The sequence below is a fragment of the Eptesicus fuscus genome, chromosome 11 (genome assembly GCF_027574615.1).
Source record: "Eptesicus fuscus isolate TK198812 chromosome 11, DD_ASM_mEF_20220401, whole genome shotgun sequence".
Classification (NCBI taxonomy): domain Eukaryota; kingdom Metazoa; phylum Chordata; class Mammalia; order Chiroptera; family Vespertilionidae; genus Eptesicus; species Eptesicus fuscus.
Genome location: NC_072483.1, coordinates 64,262,877 through 64,281,803, shown reverse-complemented (window position 1 = coordinate 64,281,803; position 18,927 = coordinate 64,262,877). Strand labels below are relative to the sequence as shown.

Genomic DNA, 18,927 nt, shown 5'->3' with positions numbered 1-18,927 from the left:
GATAAACAATCAAATAATCACAAAACCCATTGCTCTGCCAGAGAAATGTTTGGATACTCTACAACACTACTGGTTTGAGTCTCTACTTCTTTCCTGAAAAGGCATTAATTTATACTTTTATATGGATTCATAGTACAGAAGATGTCTTCCAATAATTTTTGTTTGACTTGCCTGGAAAAATTTTTATTCGATATATTTTGGTCTCAAAAAGATCTCCAAATAATGATGGAGAATTCAAAACAAAAATTATATGAACTGAGAAATGCAGATGATAGTGGAACAAGCATAGAGAGGTAAATGATCCATGTGTCTGTTGAACAAGGACAAATTAAATTAATCTCAGAGTGAAAAGAAGACTATGCGAGTTGATTCAAAAAGGATAGGCATGTAGATCCAAGATGGCAGCATAGGTAAATGCTGGTACTCCTTGCCTCCCACAACCACATTAAAATTACAACTAAAATATAGAACAACCATCATTCAGAACTGCCTGAAATCTATGAAGGTCATACAACTACAGAATTAAAGAAGAAAGCACATTGAGACTGGTAGGAGCAGAGACACAGAATGGGGCTGGCCTGACACCCACATGTGGCATTCTTTTAATCAAAGAGTATATCTCAGCTGTGGAAGCTTCCCACGAGGCACAAGAGGTCCCAGCCCCACACCATCACACCATCCCAGGGTTTCAGAACTGTGAAGAGAAGCCCCCATAAATTCTGGCAGTAAAAACCAGTGGGGATTGTGGCTGAGTGACACAAAGGCTGCTGGAGAGCCCAGAAGTTCCTCTTACTTGGACACAGACTTACTTGGACACATTCCCTCTGAGCTCCAACACTGGGGCAATAGCTGAGGGGGCAGGGAGTACAGGAACATATGGGGAGGAACTGGATTGTCTGGCATTGGAACAAAAACTTGGGGGCAGCTTTCTCCCAGATGGTGATGCCCTAAAGGGTCATTGTTTCTATGCTGAGACCTCCCTTGTTGCAGAGCTCACAGACAGCCATATCTGAGTTTACATCAGCTGGCTCCCACTGTTAGCTCCACTCTAATGATTTCCTAAGACTCTTGCCCCCTCCCCATCCAATTTGCAGCCCCACTATGCTGTTTGCAGTGGCTTTTTCATATGAATGGTCTCTCCTGTCTCAGGCATCAGACTTTCCTAAAATCTTTCAAATAATAGCATCTGGGATCATCATGCCCCATACCTATCAATAAGAGTTCCAAGACAGCTTGGCCTCACCTGGACACAAGTAGCAGCCATCTGAAGATTTCTCTATAGTTCCTGATGAATGGCCCCAGGGGGTGGCTGACTTTGTACTTCCAAGGAGGCCCTAGAGACTGTGTAACTAGGTATCTTGACTCTCAGGACAACCGAAGCCACGTAAATTCAGATTTTCTTAGAAGGACAAATGACAGGAAACACAACATCCCAAAAGACCTGCATCAGTGCACCTGGTAGACAGCTTTAGATCATACCAGATTACAATGCTACCCATCCAAAAACAACACACTTAAGGGGCAGACACAGTAAGCACCAAAGCCCCACTGAAGCATGTCCTGCTCCATAGAGGTCTCTCCATAAACAGTAGCTCTTCCACTGTAGTCAAAGCAGGTCCTCACAACCAATTGGCATGGGAGTTAATTCCTCCCACTGACTCCAACTACAAGACTGTGCACACAACCCACACAAGAACACACCTAGAGTGCCCAGCTCAAGTGACTGGGAAGGCTAAGCCACTGGGCCTTACAGGATACCTACTACATAAGGCCATCTACCAATTCCAGGAAACATAGGAACGCTACCTAAATACATAGAAACAAACACAGGGAAGCAGCTAAAATGTGGAGACAAAGAAACATGTCACAAATGAAAGGACAGATAAAATCTCCAGAAAAAGAACTAAATGAAATGGAAGCAAGCAAACTACTAGATAGAGAGTTCAAAACAATGGTTATAAGATTTATCAAGGATCTTCATGAGAGCTTCAACAAACTTAGTGAGATTTCCAAGGATCTTAGTGAGAATTTTAAGAACTTTAGTGAGAAAAATGACCAGTCAGAAATTAAACATACACTTACTGAAATAGATAATAATTTTGAAGGATTCAGCAGTAGAGTAGAGAATTCTGAGAATGAAATCAATAATTTGGAACATGAGGAAGCAAAAAACACCCAAACAGAAGAGCAAAAAGAAAAAAGAATCCAAAAATGTGAAGATAGTGTAAGGAGCTGCTGAGACAGCTTCAAGTGTACCAACATTCACATTATGAGGTTACCAGAAGGAGAAAAGAGAGAGCAAGATATTGAAAACCTATTTGAAGAATAATTACAGCAAATGTCTCCTACCTGGTGAAAGAAATCCCCTTACAAGTCCAGGAAGTACAGAGAGTCCCAAACAAGAGGAATGCAGCATGGCCAACAGGGCTCAGTGGTGGAGTGTTGACCTATGAACCAGGAGGTCACAGTTCAATCCCCAGTCAGGGCACATGCCAGGGTTGCAGGCTTGATACCCAGTATGGGGCATGTAGCAGACAACCCATCAATGATTCTCTCTCATCATTAAAGTTTCTACCTCTCTTTCCCTCTCCCGTCTTCTCTGAAATAAATTTTTAAAAATTTTTAAATGTTTTAAATTTTTAAAAAAGGAATCCCAAGAGGCCCACACAATATCATAATTAAAATGCCAAAGGTTAAAAAAAATAGAGGAGGAGAAACCAAGATGGCGGTATAAGGTAAACACCTATACTGCTGCCGTACACAGCAATTTTAAAACTGCAACTGGAAGACAGAACGGACATTGTCTGGAACCACCGGAAAGCTGGCTGAGTGGAAATTCTACAACTAGAAGGAAAGAGAAAAGGATACAGACTCAGAGGAGCTTGGAGGTGCAGAGACCTGTGAGCGTAGAAAGGGCGGGTGGCTGAATACGTGGCTGGCTTACTCGCAGCTCGTGGAGAGGGCAGGCAGCAAACGCACAGCTAGCTTTCTCATTCAGGAGGAAAACAAAATCTCCTGACTTCACTGAAATCCAGCTCCAGGTGAGACTTTGGGTACCAGACTCATTTGGGGAGAAACTGGACTGTCTGGAAGTGGGCAAAACTCGAGAGCAGCCTTCTCTCAGAGGTGCATGCAGCCATTGCCGCAGGAACACTGAGACACAGAGCCCTCGTAGGGCGGGGCTGATGGGAAACCAAGGCTGTCTGCTCCACCCTGAGACTCCACCCCATCCAAGCTGAGCACAGAAGCCCTCCCAGCAGAGACACTGCTCATCCTCACAGCTAATTGGGCTGGAGGTCAACTCCCCCCAGTGATACCAACAACAATCAAGGCTTAACTACAACAAAACTGCACACACAGCCCACAAAGGGCTGCACCAAGAGTGTCCACCTCAGGTAACTGGGAAGGCTGAGCTACTGGGCCTTGCTAGGACACCTAGCACACAAAGCAACTCCATCAACTCAGGGAAGCAGCTAAATACAGAGACAAAGGAGCAGGCCAGAATGAAGGAAATGGAGGAAATCAAAAGACTGGATATAGAGTTCAAAACTACAGTTATAAGGTTTTTCAAGAATTTTCTAGAAAAGCCTGATAAATTTAACGAGACCCTCGAGGATATGAAAAAGGATCAACTAGAAATTAAGCAAACACTGACTGAAATAAAAAATATTATACAGAGACCTAAAAGCAGACTAGAGGACTGCAAGAATCAAGTCCAAGATTTGGAATACCAAGAAGCAAAAAACACTCCTCCGGAAAAGCAAAAATAAAAAAGAATCCAAAAATGTGAAGATAGTGTAAGAATCTTCTGGGACAACTTCAAGCGTACCAACATCAGAATTATGGGGGTGTCAGAAGAAGAGAAAGAGCAATATACTCAAAACCTATTTGAAGAAATAGTGACAGAAAACTTCCCCCACCTGGTGAGAGAAATAGACTTATAAGTCCAGGAAGCACACAGAACCCAAAACAAAAGGAATCCAAAGAGGACCACACCAAGATACATCATAATTAAAATGCCAAGAGCAAAAGACAAAGAGAGAATATTAAACGCAGCAAGAGAAAAACAGTTAGTTACCTACAAGGGAGTACCCATGGGACTGTCAGCTGATTTCTCAACAGAAACTATGCAGGCCAGATGGGAATGGCAAGAAATATTCAGAGTGATGAACAGCAAGAAACTACAACCAAGATTACTCTACCCAGCAAAGCTATCATTCAGAATTGAAGGTCAGATAAAGAGCTTCACAGATCAGATAAGAAAAAGCTAAAGGATTTCATCACCGCCAAACCAGAATTATATGAAATGCTGAAAGGTATTCTTTAAGAAGAGGAAGAAGAAGAAAAGATAAAAATAAAAATTATGAACAACAAATATGTATCTATCAACAATTGAATCTAAAAACCAAGGGAATAAAAAACCTGATAAACAGTATTAACTGGTGAATATAATAGAATCAGGCTCATAGAAAGGGAGTGGACTGACAATTCTTGGGGGAAAAGGGGATTGGGAGTGCGGGAAGAGACTGAACAAAAACTTGTACACCTATGGATGAGGAAAGTGGGAGGGGGGTTAAGGGCAGAGAGTGGGGTAGGAATCTGGTGGAGGGGAGCTATGCGGGGAGGGGAAAGAGGAACAATTTTAATAATCTGAATAATAAAGATTTATTAAATTTTAAAAAACAAAGAGAATCTTAAAAGCAGCCAGAGAAAATCAATAAGGAAGGAGGAGGAGAAGGAGAAGGAGAAGGAGAAGGAGAAGGAGAAGGAGAAGGAGAAGGAGAAGGAGAGGGAGAAGAAGAAGAAGAAGAAGAAGAAGAAGAAGGAAGGAGGAGGAGGAGGAGGAGGAGGAGGAGGAGGAGGAGGAGGAGGAGGAGGAGGAGAAGAGAAGAAGGAGAAGGAGGAGAAGAGAAAGAGAAGGAGAAGGAGAAGAAGAAAGGAGAAGAAGAAGAAGAAGAGAAAGAGGAGGAGGAGAAAGAGCAGGAGAAGGAGGAGGAGGAAGAGGAGGAGAAGGAGGAGAAGGAAGGGGAGGAGGAGAAGGAGGAGGAGAAGAGATCAACAATATGAACAATAAAATGGCAATAAATAGACATCTATCAACAATTGAATCTAAAAATCAGAATAAATAAGCAAGGAATCTAATGAACAAAATAAACAGATGAATAAAATAGAACCAGAGGCATGGAAACATGGAACAGACTGATGAATCTCAGAGGGGAAGGAGAGGGAGGGGGTGGAAAGAGATTAACTAAAGAAAACATGTATATATGCATTTCCTATGAACACAAACAATAGGGTGATGAAGGGCTTGGGTGGGACAGGAATCAGGTAGAGGAGGCAATGGAGGAACATCTATACTACTCTCAACAATTTTTTTTTTAAAGGATAAGTATGAAAAAAAATATTTTGGAAGGTCTGGCTTCTAAAGCTAAGAAATCTGATGTTATTTACTACACAGTAAAAAGATAGTACAGATTTATAGCATTTGTAAGTAAAGTTTATTGCCTAGAACTGTGGTCGGCAAATTGCAGCTTGCGAGCCACATGCAGCTCTTTGGCCCCTTGAGTGTGGCTCTTCCACAAAATACCACGGCCTGGGCGAGTCTATTTTGAAGAAGTGGTGTTAGAAGAAGTTTAAGTTTAAAAAATTTGGCTCTCAAAAGATATTTCAATCGTTGTACTCTTGATATTTGGTTCTGTTGACTAATGAGTTTGCTGAACACTGGCCTAGGAAATACCCCTGCCATCAGCCCTGAGGCATACAGGCTCACTGCTTCCCTAGGTCTGTTCCCCCGACCTTCTGCAGAGATCTACCCTAAGGATTTTTGGTGTATTAACTTCCTTCATATGTTTGCTGGGTTACCTACATGCAGGATCACTGGGCTGGTCCCCTGTTCTCCCCTCTTTGGCAGCCTCCCAAGTCCTTGGCCCAATGCCACAATATTCAGTCCCTGCTTGCAGCTTCAGGGAATATCCTTCCTTTGTCCTGGAATCTGGGTGCCCCTGGATCACCTGTGTCCTCTGATTTGTCTCTTTGGGAAGCACTCATCCTCCCTGACTCAGTTAAGCCAAAACCTTCTCTTGTCCAGCCACATTTTTAAACTATTGTGTTTTTTCCGCTTTATACAAGTAAACCTATCTAGGATCTTTGTTTTCTTCCCAAGGAAATCCCTGTTTTTCCTTTCAGTTACAACAGTTCAGCAAACACATTTCAAAATAAATAGTACATTATTTATTTTTATATATGCTATCCTGGACAGCTGAAATTTTTTGCTTGAGTAACAAGCTAACAATGTTGCCACAACTCCTTTATCCTGATATCTGAGTGGCTCCTTAATGTGTTAGAAGCGTAAGCAACCCCTCTGTTGAGTATTCTCTTTTCTATCCCAGGGATGAAGGGTGAACTTTACCAACAGGATGGGGACCCACTGAGCACTGAGTGGAACAAGGGGTGGAAATTCCTAAACGTGTAATTTGCGATGATGACACCACTCCAAAGAGATCTCTAATTGTCTTCTTCTTATGCCCTCTCTTCAGAGATACCAAACATAGAACTGTTCCTAAGAAATGATGGAGAAGAAAATGAGAAGAGGCGTGATATCCAAGAGAGTCTTGAACAAGGTGATTGCAAACAGATAGAAACTGATTTTCCTCTGCTAAGAGGAAAGGAGAATGGGAAGTGGGCCTGAGTTCTGAGTGGTGTTTGGGAATCAGGAAAGACCTGTTGAGGAGCATGGAGAAGGCAGGGAGGGCTGTTAGTATGAGAGTCTAACCAGAGACTGATCCTGGAGGAGGAGCTCTGACAAGATACCATTGGCCCAATAACCAAACAGAGAAACAGGATTGAGCCTGCAACCCCGGCATGTACCCTGACTGAGAATTGAACCATTGATCTCCTAGTTCATAGGTTGATATACTATACCACTGTTATCAGTGCAAATGTTTGAGGCATAAGATATGCAGTGCAGTTTTTCTGGAATGGCAGCTCCAACTCCATTTCAAAATGACAGCACCCTATGTAATAAAAGGCTAATATGCAAAGTGTCCCCTCGAACAGGAGTTCAACCGGGAGTTTGACTAGGGGGCAGGTCCAGCCAGCCAATCACCCACAGCCCCTCCCCCTGGTTGGCACCACCCCTGATCAGCCACCCCCACCCCAATTATGGGCGGGGTTGGGGCCAGGGCCTGCCGTACCCTACCCATGCCCAAATTCATGCACCAGGCCTCTAGTCTATATCATATAAGGCCTGTTTTCAATCCACCATATCGTGGACCAACCAACGACCAGACACATCAGGAGGTGCACACGGGTGGGCAGGGCTATGAGCACTGAGGGGTGGTGAGCAGGTGGGCAGGGTGCACACTGGTGGATGGGGCTGCGAGCTTGTGCATGTTTTTACTTTTCCTGTCAGATTTGGTCAAGAGCAATTCTGTTGTCTAAAGTAATGCATACAAGGAAATTTAAACATTTTTCTGGTTGTCTGTCGTTGGGGTGGTCATTGCAATTCCTACTCAAGGGGAAAAAGTATTCTTTCAAATCTTTATTTGGTCTGATATCACCAGGCATTCAACATCCTTGACTATATGTGTAACCAGTTTTATGTTTTGACCTATGAAGTAGGTTTAAAGATGATGCCCAATGTTATCTTCCCAGTCAGAAAATAAGGATAAAAGGAAACATTAACTGTTATTGTGAGTGCTTGGCCTCTTATATTATTTGTGAGGTAAGAAGGAACTAAATAAGGAAAAAGGGAAATATGAGGGTGTAGACCAGTGATGGGCAACCTTTTGAGCTTGGTGTGTCAAACTTCGCCAAAAAACTGAGCATAACTCAGGTAGTGTGTCACTTTGAGGAAAAAACTAACTCCAAGACTCTAGTCGCAAATGTTTTCATCCTCAGGAGCAGCAAATGTTTCATCCTCGGCATGCGGCCGCGTGTCATCAGAAATGGCTACGCGTGTCAGTGTTGACACGCGTGTCATAGGTTTGCCATCACTGGTGTAGACTATACAGACCTGGCCCAGAATATTGGGTTAGTTGTCCACAATAGATGTCATCTGCTTTACTTTCTAGGAATTTTAAATTTAATTCTTCTGTTGGTTCAATAGTCCAGGTAAGTACTGAACTGTTGAAATGAATCTTTTTTTAAATGAATATTTTTGAAGTTGAAGCATCTTTTAGGAAATATTTTTTAATATTTTTATTGATTCTACAGAGAAATGAAGAAGGATAGAGAGATAGAAGCATAGTGATTAAAGCGAGTCATTGATCGGCAGCCTGCTGCATGCCCCTCACTGGAGATCAACCCCACAACCCAGGCATGCGCCCCAGCCAGGAATCGACCTCCTGGTTTATAGGTCTACTCTTAACCACTGAGCCAAGCTGACTGGGCTGTAGAAAACATTTTTGTAAAATAATCAGAATCAAAGAATAACTAGCTGTACATGACATTTAGAAATACCTGGAAATGACAAGTGTGTCTGCATCATTTGTTCATCATAAGGTGTGCCAAGAGGCCAAGAGGCCAAGAGGCAAGAACTGAAAGTAGCCAAGCATCTGACATAATGGGCAAAGCTAACCAAGGTCTTGGGGTGGAGGTGATTTAGCAATTACCATAGATGATTGGTATGTCAGTGATGGGTGATCAAGAATCAAGAATATCAGGCAGCTCACCAGCTGGAAGTGGGTCAGTTATGAAGGTGAGAGTCACAGGACTGGGGCAGCAGAATGTCAGAAGTCTGAAATGAGAGCTCCATTTTCTGTTGCACTTGACTCTGAGCACACTGACAAAAAATGAGTCCAGTTCATGGCAGAATCCCATTCTTTTTGCTTGGCCTGATTCTTTTGGGACTAGCAGGAAAGCAAGATATCATTATAAAGTCATGATTAACATGCCCCTGTTGATTGTCGCGGAAGATGTAGTAGAAATACACTCCTAAAATGGAAGTATCTAGCTTCCTACATCACTGAATTCATCATTAATAATAATCAGTGTAATAATAAAAATTAATAAAGTCTTGATTTTGTACAGTGATATCCATCCCTAACACACCCATATTCTGTGGAACCCATGAAAGCCAAGTATTCTTTGCTTCTCAATAATAGTGTCATTTTGTCACAATCTTAGCGAGGCCTCAAATGACAACGGATTCTACCACTAAACTGTTAGCAAAAACATCAAATCAACTATTCTGAACCCAGCACATTTTTTAAAAATATTTTTTTTACTGATTTCAGAAAGGAAGGGAGAGAGAGATAGCATCAATGATGAAAGAATCATGGATTGGCTGCTTCCTGCACGCCCCTTACTGGGGATCAGCCTACAACCCAGGCATGCAACCTGACCTACAATTGAACTATTACCTATGTCAACACTCAAACATTAAGCCACACCAGCCAGGCAACCCAGCACATACTTATTGTGTGTGTCTGTGCCCTAGCATGTCACAATTTATACAGTGATGTCATACAAACTTTTGCACAAACCTCCTCATAAAAATCTTAAGGATATGAGACCTGGTCCTATCTCTGAGTACAAAGGTGTTTAAGAGTATTTTTCAAAATGTTATTGAGAAATAAAGGAAGAACCGTGGCCAATTCTGAAGACCTACTTCTCAATGTAGTAGGTTTGTGGTTACTTTAGAAGAAAGAAACAATCAATCAAACACCTTTATAAACTCAAGCTTTCTGCAGTATGAACCATCCTAAAATTTGTAACTTTTTTTTATATCCTCACTGGAGGATATTTCTTCCATTGATCTTTAGAGAGAGTGAAAGGTAATGGGGGTGGGGAGAGAGACAGAAAAAAAAAGAAACATTGCCTTCAACTAGTTGCCTTCCCACTTGCCCCAACTGGGGTCCAGGATGGAACCTGCAACCGAGGTACATGCTCTTGACCAGGAATTGAGCCAGTGATCCTTTGGTCAGGGGATGATGCCTTAACCATGACAAGGGCAAATTTGTAAATTTTATTTAATCATTTCTATTTTCTCACCACCACCTCTTTGTTGTAGGTACTGTGGATTTTGGAAACAACTCCATTTCAGGAAAAACCAAGAAGAGAAAAAGTAAGAATAAGATTTTATTTGCTTTTGAAGTGAGAAATAATTTTATAATGCCAGTATTTTATTATCTTTATTGTTATTTACAATGTTGTGGTAGGTAGAACAATGGCTCCTCAAAGATATCCATGTCTTAATTCCTGAAACCTGTAATCTGTTCTCTTACATGGCAAGTGGACTTTGCAGGTTTAATTAAACTGGGACTTAAAATGGGGGAGATTATCCTGGATTACCAGGGTGGCTCAAACATATTTTCCTAGTCCTTAAAAAAAATGGAGAATCTTTCTTTGGTGTGGAGAGAGGAAGAAGAAGAGTCAGAGAGACACAATATTGTGGCTCTGAAGATGGAAGAAGGGTCCCAGCTGGTTTATCCCAGTGGATAGAGCGTCAGCCTGCAGATTAAGGGCCCAGTTCAATTCCAGTCAAAAGCACATGCTCAGGTTATTGGCTCGATCACAAGTGGGGGACGTGCAAGAGGCATCCAATCAATGACTCTCTCTCATCATTGGTGTTTCTATCTCTCTCACTCTCCCTTCCTCTCTGAAATCAGTAAAATATTTTTTTTAAAGATGGAGGAAGGGAATAGGGAATGTGGGTGATCTTAAGAATCTGTAATTCACACAGCATTCACCTCCTTGTGTATGATGTGAGATAGTAATTATAAGAAATTACCTCAACACTTTTTTTTTTCATGAATTGAAATGCCCTTTCATGTGACTTTTCCCCTATGAAGCTTTGTTTTGTGTCTCTTGTAAAGGCACAGTTTTTTAAATTTTCTCAGATAATCCTCACCTTTTAATAGTTATGTTTTATTTGGTACTTTCATTGTGATCCCTGATATATGTGGACTTATACATCTATATTATTGCTAGCCGTTATTTTTGTGTGTTTCTGTGTCTCTTTTCTACTTCTGAATGATTGAGATAGAATTCTATATTCTACCTTTTTTCTCCACTGGTTTGGAAACTAAAGGTAAATTTTCTATAATTTCTTTAACCATGCCTCAATCTCAACAGATGACAAAAATCTTATCATGGATTCCCTCAAATTCAACATCCCATCTCTATCCTTTAGCTATTGTATATTAATATTTTGTTACTAATTTTCTTCTCATTATAAATTTTGAAACATAATCATTTACTTAAACTTTTTATCATTTTATTCACTCACCATTGTTTTTTTCTTTGGTTTCAACTTTGGTCTAGCTGAATAAATCCTTGGTTCTTTTAGTGAGGGTGTCTAAGTGTCATATGTGCAAATTTGCCTTTATTTTGAAAGAATTTTTTAATTGATTTTTCTATAGAGGAAGGGATATAGATAGATGATAGATAGATAGATAGATAGATGATGATAGATAGATAGATAGATAGATAGATAGATAGATAGATAGATAGATAGATAATAGATAGAAATTCATGTGGAAGAGAAACATCGAAATATCGATCATTTGCCTATTGTATGGGCTCCAAATGACCAGGGACCAAACCAGCAACATAGTTACGTGCCCTGACCAGGAATCAAATACACAGCCTTTCTGTGCAAGGGTCAGCACTCCAACAACTGAGCCACACTGTACAGAAAGAATTTTTTTGCCAAGATTAAAAATTCTAGGTCAATGTTTAGTTCTCTTCAATATACTAATACTAGAGGCCCGGTGCATGAAATGCGTGCATGAGAGGAGGGGGACCCTTCAGGATGCCAATTAGCAGCCTGCACCCTCTCCTATCTGGGACCCCTCAGGCGATGTCTGACTGCCAGTTTAAGCCCAATCACACGGGGATCCCACAAGAATCAGGCCTAAACCAGCAATCGGACATCCCTTAGCAATCTGGGACCGCTGGCTTCTAACCACTCACCTGCCTGCCTGCCTGATTGCCCCTAACCACTCTGCCTTCCAGCCTCATTGCCCCCCAACTGTCCCCACTTCCAGCCTGATCACCCCTAACTGCCCCCTAATGAGCCTGCTCATCCCCAATTGATACCCCTGCCAACCTGCTTGTCCCCAGCTGCCCCTGTGTTGGCCTACTCTCCCCCAACTGCCCCCACTGCAGGCCCAATCACCCCCAACTGCCCTCCCCTGCTCACCTGATTGTCCCCAACTTCTCCCCCTGCCTGTCTGATCGCCCCCAACTGCCCCCACCAGCCTGCTTGCCCCCAACTGCCCCACCTGCTGGCCTGATCACCCCCAATTGCCCCACTTGGTATCCTGATCTCCCCAAATGTTCCCATAGACTCATAATTAGAATTAAATGAGATAATGCACATGGATAATTAAGTGAGACAATGGCACAGTGCTGAAACCCTAGCCAGTCGCCCTCGCTCAGTGACTTTAGCACGGTCCCTTTTGCTCTCTGAGCCTTACCCTCCCCCACTGTAAAGCTCCCAGGAGCCTTTGTCGTAGTGGCTGGTAGATCAGCCCCTCAACTGCCTGCATCTTATTCAAACAGCTTTGGGGGTGCTGTTTCCTATACCCTGTCTCTTCATTCTCTCCAGGGCTCTTTTATCAGAAGAACAAGATCTGTTCTTAAAAAAAAAAAAAAAGCCATCTGTCTTATAGAAAAGCAAGCTGCCTGACCTCCCCTCTGCCCGCGGGTGTTGGGGTTTGTTAACAGCCAGGAGCCATGTGCAGGGCTCACGGGGTGGGGGTGGGGGCATCTGTGGCGCATGGGCCACAAAGTTTCAATCACACTGTACATGCATGCCTACAGGTGGTATTTTGTGGAAGAGCCACACTCAAGATCATCCCACCGGGTGATCACCCCTCACCACCTCTACCTTGGCCCCACTACCATGGCTATATCCGGAATGATGTCTAGAAGGTCTTCCAGTCTAAGTAGCATTTTACCCTTTTATTAGTATAGATAAGTGGTCAGCAAACTCATTAGTCAACAGAGTCAAATATCAACAGTATGATTGAAATTTCTTTTGAGAGCCAAAAAACCGACTTCTGCGCATGGGCCACAAAGTTTCAATCACACTGTACATGCGTGCCTACAGGTGGTATTTTGTGGAAGAGCCACACTCAAGAGGCCAAAGAGCTGAATGTGGCTTGTTAGCTGCAGTTTGCCCACCACTGGTATAGATGATTACTGAATTGTCTTCTAGACTCTATTGTGTTGCTGATGAATATTCTTCTTCTATTTTAACTGTCATTTTTTGGTTAATAAGCTATTTTTCTTGCCAAAATATCCTTTTCCAACTTTTGAGTTATGGAAAATTTAAGACTACTGAAAACTTGAATAATTTTACAGCAAACATAGACTCACAATTAGCATGTAATGTGCTTGCTTGATCTCATTTCTATCCATCTACCCATTTCCTTATTCATCCACTAACCATCCACAACTTTAAAACATTTTAAAGTTGCAGACAATAATACACTTCCCCCAAACACGTTAGCATACATATCATTAACTAGATTCAATATTTGTTTGTAATTCTTTTTCTTCTGAGGTAATATTTACAATGAGATGTATAAATATTAAATATATCATTCCATGGATTCTGATTAAAATGTTCACCTATAAAATCCTAATCATTATCAAGAGACAGAATATGACCATCACCCTAGAACTTAAACAGCTCTCCTCTGTGGAGAACACTTTACTATCCTGGGATAATTAAGAGGGAGATGCTTTCTATTTTATACTGGTCCGAAAACAAATTTGCCCTCTGCATTGGGGAGCTACATTAACTTGAGCTTCCAAAACTCTTTCCTATTCACACATCCTTGAAAAGATACTCTGGGGCATGTGAAATTCCATGGAGAATTGCGTCCCAACAAATTCACCTCTCAAAGCACATCTGGCTATTTCCCTGTGAGGACACCACTCCACCAGCCAAGATGAACCTGACCCCTGGAGTCTAGTAGCATATTCATTCAAATTTTTTCCTTCAGAATTTAACAAATTTGCTAAACCACATTTTTAGATCTCCTACGACCACCTCTATGGTGCAAGTCACCATGGTTGCATGAGGGAGGCAAGTGAGTGCGTGACTTTCACACAAAAAATGCGATCCTGAAGGCACACATGGTGATCCTGAAAAAGATTCATTTATAAATTGTTCAGGTTCCTAAGGGGAATATATCAGCCATGAGTAGGGTTGGGTCCCTGATCACCTGTAACCTTAAAGTTTTCAGCTCTGTTCATTGTTGATGGGTTTTTCAGGAGATGGGGCAAGACAGTCCATCCAAACCGCTCTATTTCTCCATGCTGGCTCCTGCAACCCTTCATCCAATGACTGAGAATCAGTGAGGGGACCATGTCCAGAAATGTTCTGCCTGGGAAATGTTGATGCTGGCAGCAGCCCCTGATTCATCACATCTGATGGGGCATGGCAGACTCGGCTTCTACACATGTGGTTTAAGAGCTAGACAAGAGTGATTTCCTTTAGGACAGTCTTGAAAGACAAATATGGTGAATGCTCTTCCACCTCCCATACCTCCTAGGTGTTTCCTCCTCATGTGCCTGGGTCTTTTGCTCTTCCTTCACTCCCAAAAATATTGGGGGGGGGGGGGGAAATATGTACCATTCCATTGGCTATAACTTCATCTCTTCATCTTTCATTCTAATAATCTCCTATTGTCACTCACATTTTTTATCCAGAAGGGTCAGATAACAAGCAGGGCAAAGACATTTCCAAAAAATACAACCAAAATTATATCCAAAATCTCTAGGCTTCTGAAGAGTGGGGAAGAACAATGCATCCTCACCAGCAATGGTCAGAACAGAATCCAGATTCTTACAATTGGTCTATATAATGCCATTAATTCTCCACCACTTGTGTCCTGATCACAATGCAGGAAGGAGCTATCCCTTTCGGCCTCGATTGGGGATAGCTTCCTTCAGTGACAAAAGACCCATAATAGAGAAGTGTGTGGACAGGAGGAGACGAGGTCATAGAGTTAGATGATCAGAGTATTGGGTGTAGCTTTTTATAAAGGACACAACTGTTGTCAGACTGTAATGGTCCGACCAGTCATGCAATTTGCAGATTGTTCTTGACCTTCCTCCACTCCTCTTTTAGCTTTGAGAAAGTTGATGTGGGCGACAAAGGAGGCAAAGTAGAGAATACAAACAGTAGGTAGACACTATCTTAGGGTTAACTCATCATTATTCTTTCCCTGAGTCAGAGCTCAAATGGGGAGATACAAGTATAGTCTCTGATTTTGTCTCCGACTACCTAACTGCACTGGAAGAGCATAGATGGAGATCTTCCTTCAGATCATGACAGCAGCTGTATGTTTCATTGTCATGGAAGAATCAGGGGAGGGGGTGACTGCATTGAGAGGTAATATAGTTTTATAGAAGCCTGATGTCTCTGCTCAGGCATTCTGATTGTGTGAGATTTGAGAGGTGAGATGAAGGTAGGCATTCTGTTGTTATGCATCAAAAAGGCCACTGACAGAAAGACTTTGAAACTCTGGAGATTTTTGGATAAAGTACTCCTATGTCTTTATAGAAACAAGCTCAACATGGGAGGAAGTTGTACTTGTGCAGTTGTAAAATGAGACATAATGAAGAACCTTCTATTTCAGGAACAACAATGCACACAGATGACACTGTGAATTTTAATGCTGAAATACTTCCTGTGACCTGTGGGAAGATGATGGGCATGTTAATTAAGAGAAAATTGCAACGAGGTAAGTTTCAAGGTCTACTTTCACCTATAACCCCTCCATGAAAGAATCACAAAAAGTAATGGAATTACCCAGGTAAATTACCCATTGTTTAAGGAATTGGGGACCCAGTTTTATCTTGAGAAGAGGTAGGGATCCCTAAGATGAAATTTTTACACTTTAAGAAATGGTGAATATTAAGTGCTCACTCTCACATGGATGCCCAAGGAACCAAAGAGAAGTTCAGAAACATCAGTCTGTGGGGGAAAATATTGCATACTTTACTTTTAATCAGCCTCACCTTCATATCCTTTACCCCTTCTGGAAATCAAACAAGACAGGGTGTTTGTTATGGTGAGAAGTTCACAAAATTTAGAATCAGAAAACCTGAGCCCCAGCCTCAGCTCTGCCAAGAGTGACTGAGTAAAGAATGGGACTTTTCTGAGCCTGAAACTTCTCATATAATCAATGGATAATAATTAAAAACCTGCCTCCTGGTGTGACTTTGAGACAATGTACATAATGACTGTAAAATAGTTTGTGATTTGAACATTATAAAGCTTTCCAATAATTGTCTATTATGGTGAACTTCATATCAGATTAGTCTTAATGTGGGTATGTGAAAAATAATATAAGTGTTTCATCAAAACTAATTTTAAACAGCTTTACTGAGATGTAACTCTCATATACAAATCACCATTTAAAGTATAGAATACACTGTTGAGCTTTTTGTTTCTATTTTTTTTTAATCACAAGATTATAAAACCATCATTATAATCTAATTTTAGAACAGTTTTGTCCTCCACTAAAAGAAACACCATATCTCTCAGTAGTCCATACCCACTCCCACCTCACCCTACCATCCAGCCCTATGCAACCACTCATCTATTTTATGATCTATAAACTGGACTTTTCTAAATATTTCATATCAATGGACTCATATAACATGTGCCTTTCTGTGACAGGTTTTCAACTCAGCATAATGTTTTCCAGTCATGCATTATACTTTATTCTTTTTTATTGTCAAATAATATAATCGTCCACGGTGTGGAGACACAGTAATGCATTTATATATCAGTTTGGGTTTTCTCACCCTTTCACTATTATAAATAATGCTGTTTTGAATAAAGATTTTGGTGAACCTAGCGTTTTAATTCTTTTCACTATATACTGTGGAGTAGAATTGCAGGATTATATGGCAATTCTATATTGAACTTAATGAAAAAAAAATCAAAACTATTCGCCACAGTATGGGAATAATTATATTCCCACCAGTAAAATCTGAGGCCTCTCATTCTGAGGGCAAAACTATTCGCCACAGTATGGGAATACTTGTATTCCCACCAGTAAATCTGAGGGTTCTCATTTCTCTGCATCCTCAGCAACAGTTGTTTTTGTCTTTTTCATTACGGCTATCCTAGAGGACCTGATGTGGTATCTCAATAAGGTTTTTATTTCCTTTTCTCTAATGAATAATGTTGTTAAGTATATGACTATATTTTATCCTATATAATAAAAGCCTAGGTGGTGTCACATGTGACATCATCACAAGATGGCCACCACAATATGGCTGCCCTCACATTGTCACAACATGGCCACAACAAGATGGCCACCACAAGATGGCTGGCAGGGGAGGGCAGTTGTGGGTGATCAGGCCGGCAGGGAGGACAGTTGGGGGTGACCAGGCCTGCAGGGGAGGGCAGTTGGGTGCAACCAGGCTGACAGGGGAGGACAGTTGGGGGCTGACAAGGGAGCAGTTAAGCATCAATCTGGCTTGCAGGGGAGTGGTTAGGGGGTGATCAGGCTGGCAGGCAGAAGTGGTTAAGGGCAATCAGTCAGGCAGGCTGGCAATCAGTTAGGAGCCAGCAGTCCAGGATTATGAGATGGATGTCCGAGTGCCCACAGGGATCAGGCCTAAATAGGCAGTTGGACATCCCCCAAGGGGTCCCAGATTAGAGAGGGTGCCAGCCAGGCTGAGGGACACCCCCCCACTTGCACAAATTTAGTGCACTGGGCCTCTAGTCTATCTACACTAATAAAAGAGAAAGATGCAAATTGATTGCACCTTCGCTATGCCCACAGCCAATCAGAGTGAACAAGATGGCGGTTAATTTGCATATGCGGGCGCTGAGTGGACTGGGTTCCATAAACATCCTCTGGACCCAGGCCGCTCCAAGATTGTAGGCCCGCTCTTAGATCTGCTCCCAACCCTAGCCCAGGCTGTGGGCCTGTGAGGCGACCACGCCCTCTGGCGCAATCTGCTCCCAGCAGTGACACAGATCATTGGCCTGTCGGCTGGGAGGCGCCTGCACCCCTCTCAGCACATTCTGCTCCCAGCCATGGCCAGGACTGTAGGCCTGTCAGCTAGGAGATTCCCATGCCCCTCTCAGCATGTTCTGCTTTCAGCCACGGCCATGGCTGTGGGCCTGGGAGGCAGCCGCGCCTCCCGGTGGGATCCACTCCCAGCTGTGTTCAGGGCTGAGGCCTGTCGCCTGGGAGATGCCTGCGCCCCTCTCAGCATGATCCGCTCCCGCGATCCGCTCCCAGCTGTGGCTCTGGCTGTAGGCCTGTTGGCTGGGAGGCGTCTGTGCCCCTCTAGGCACATTCCGCTTTCACCTGCTGCCAGCTTCTTCCCAACCTGCAAAACTCCAGCTTGATTCCCCTATAAAGGGAAGAGAATAGGACAGGACGTTCCCGGGAAATGGTGACAACAGGTTGCATGTGTGGACTGTGCTGGAACTGTGTCCACGGCACTGTGGGAACACTGAGGAAGGAGCAAGCAGATCTGGCTGCAAGGATGGGGAGAGGGCCACAGAGACTTGGCCAGCCCTCAAAGGGCCCAGTAGAACTTTCATAGGAAGAGAGGACTGAGATTATTAAGAGGAGAAAGGCATCTTGGAAGAAGTATTTCTAGCAGAAGGGAAAAAAAATGGGCCAAAAGTTTGTGGGAAAATGGATAAGTACAGTGTTAGTAGACCTCTAAGTGAAAAAGCCTTCCATCTTGACACCTACATTACTTAACAGAATTGGCTCCAATTGACTTTGCCCTTTCAAAATAATTTTTGGAGGGAAAGATGGGCAGTTGATTACATGTCTATTGTTTATAAAAGAAAAGGAAACGTTTAGAAAATATGAAAAAGTATGAAATCACCTATAAACCTTCTACTTATTCAAATATAAGCTCAACAACCACATGATATCACCTTTCCAAGGTCTCATGAAATTCCTGTTTAAGGAGTTTATTTTA

General features: G+C 42.4%; 1 protein-coding gene across 4 annotated transcripts in view; it reads left to right on the top strand.

Annotated features, from left to right (window-relative positions):
* LOC114229209 (nuclear body protein SP140-like protein) overlaps positions 1-18,927 on the top strand; it is a 48,048-nt gene that overhangs the window by 14,328 nt on the left and 14,793 nt on the right. For 3 of the 4 annotated variants that reach the window (XM_054723309.1, XM_054723306.1, XM_054723307.1), the window contains exons 4-6: positions 6,537-6,620; positions 10,013-10,066; positions 15,600-15,704. In XM_054723309.1, coding sequence (XP_054579284.1) covers positions 6,537-6,620; positions 10,013-10,066; positions 15,600-15,704 — 243 coding nt within the window. The remainder of the gene's footprint in view (positions 1-6,536; positions 6,621-10,012; positions 10,067-15,599; positions 15,705-18,927) is intronic. The other variant, XM_054723308.1, reaches the window with a different exon arrangement.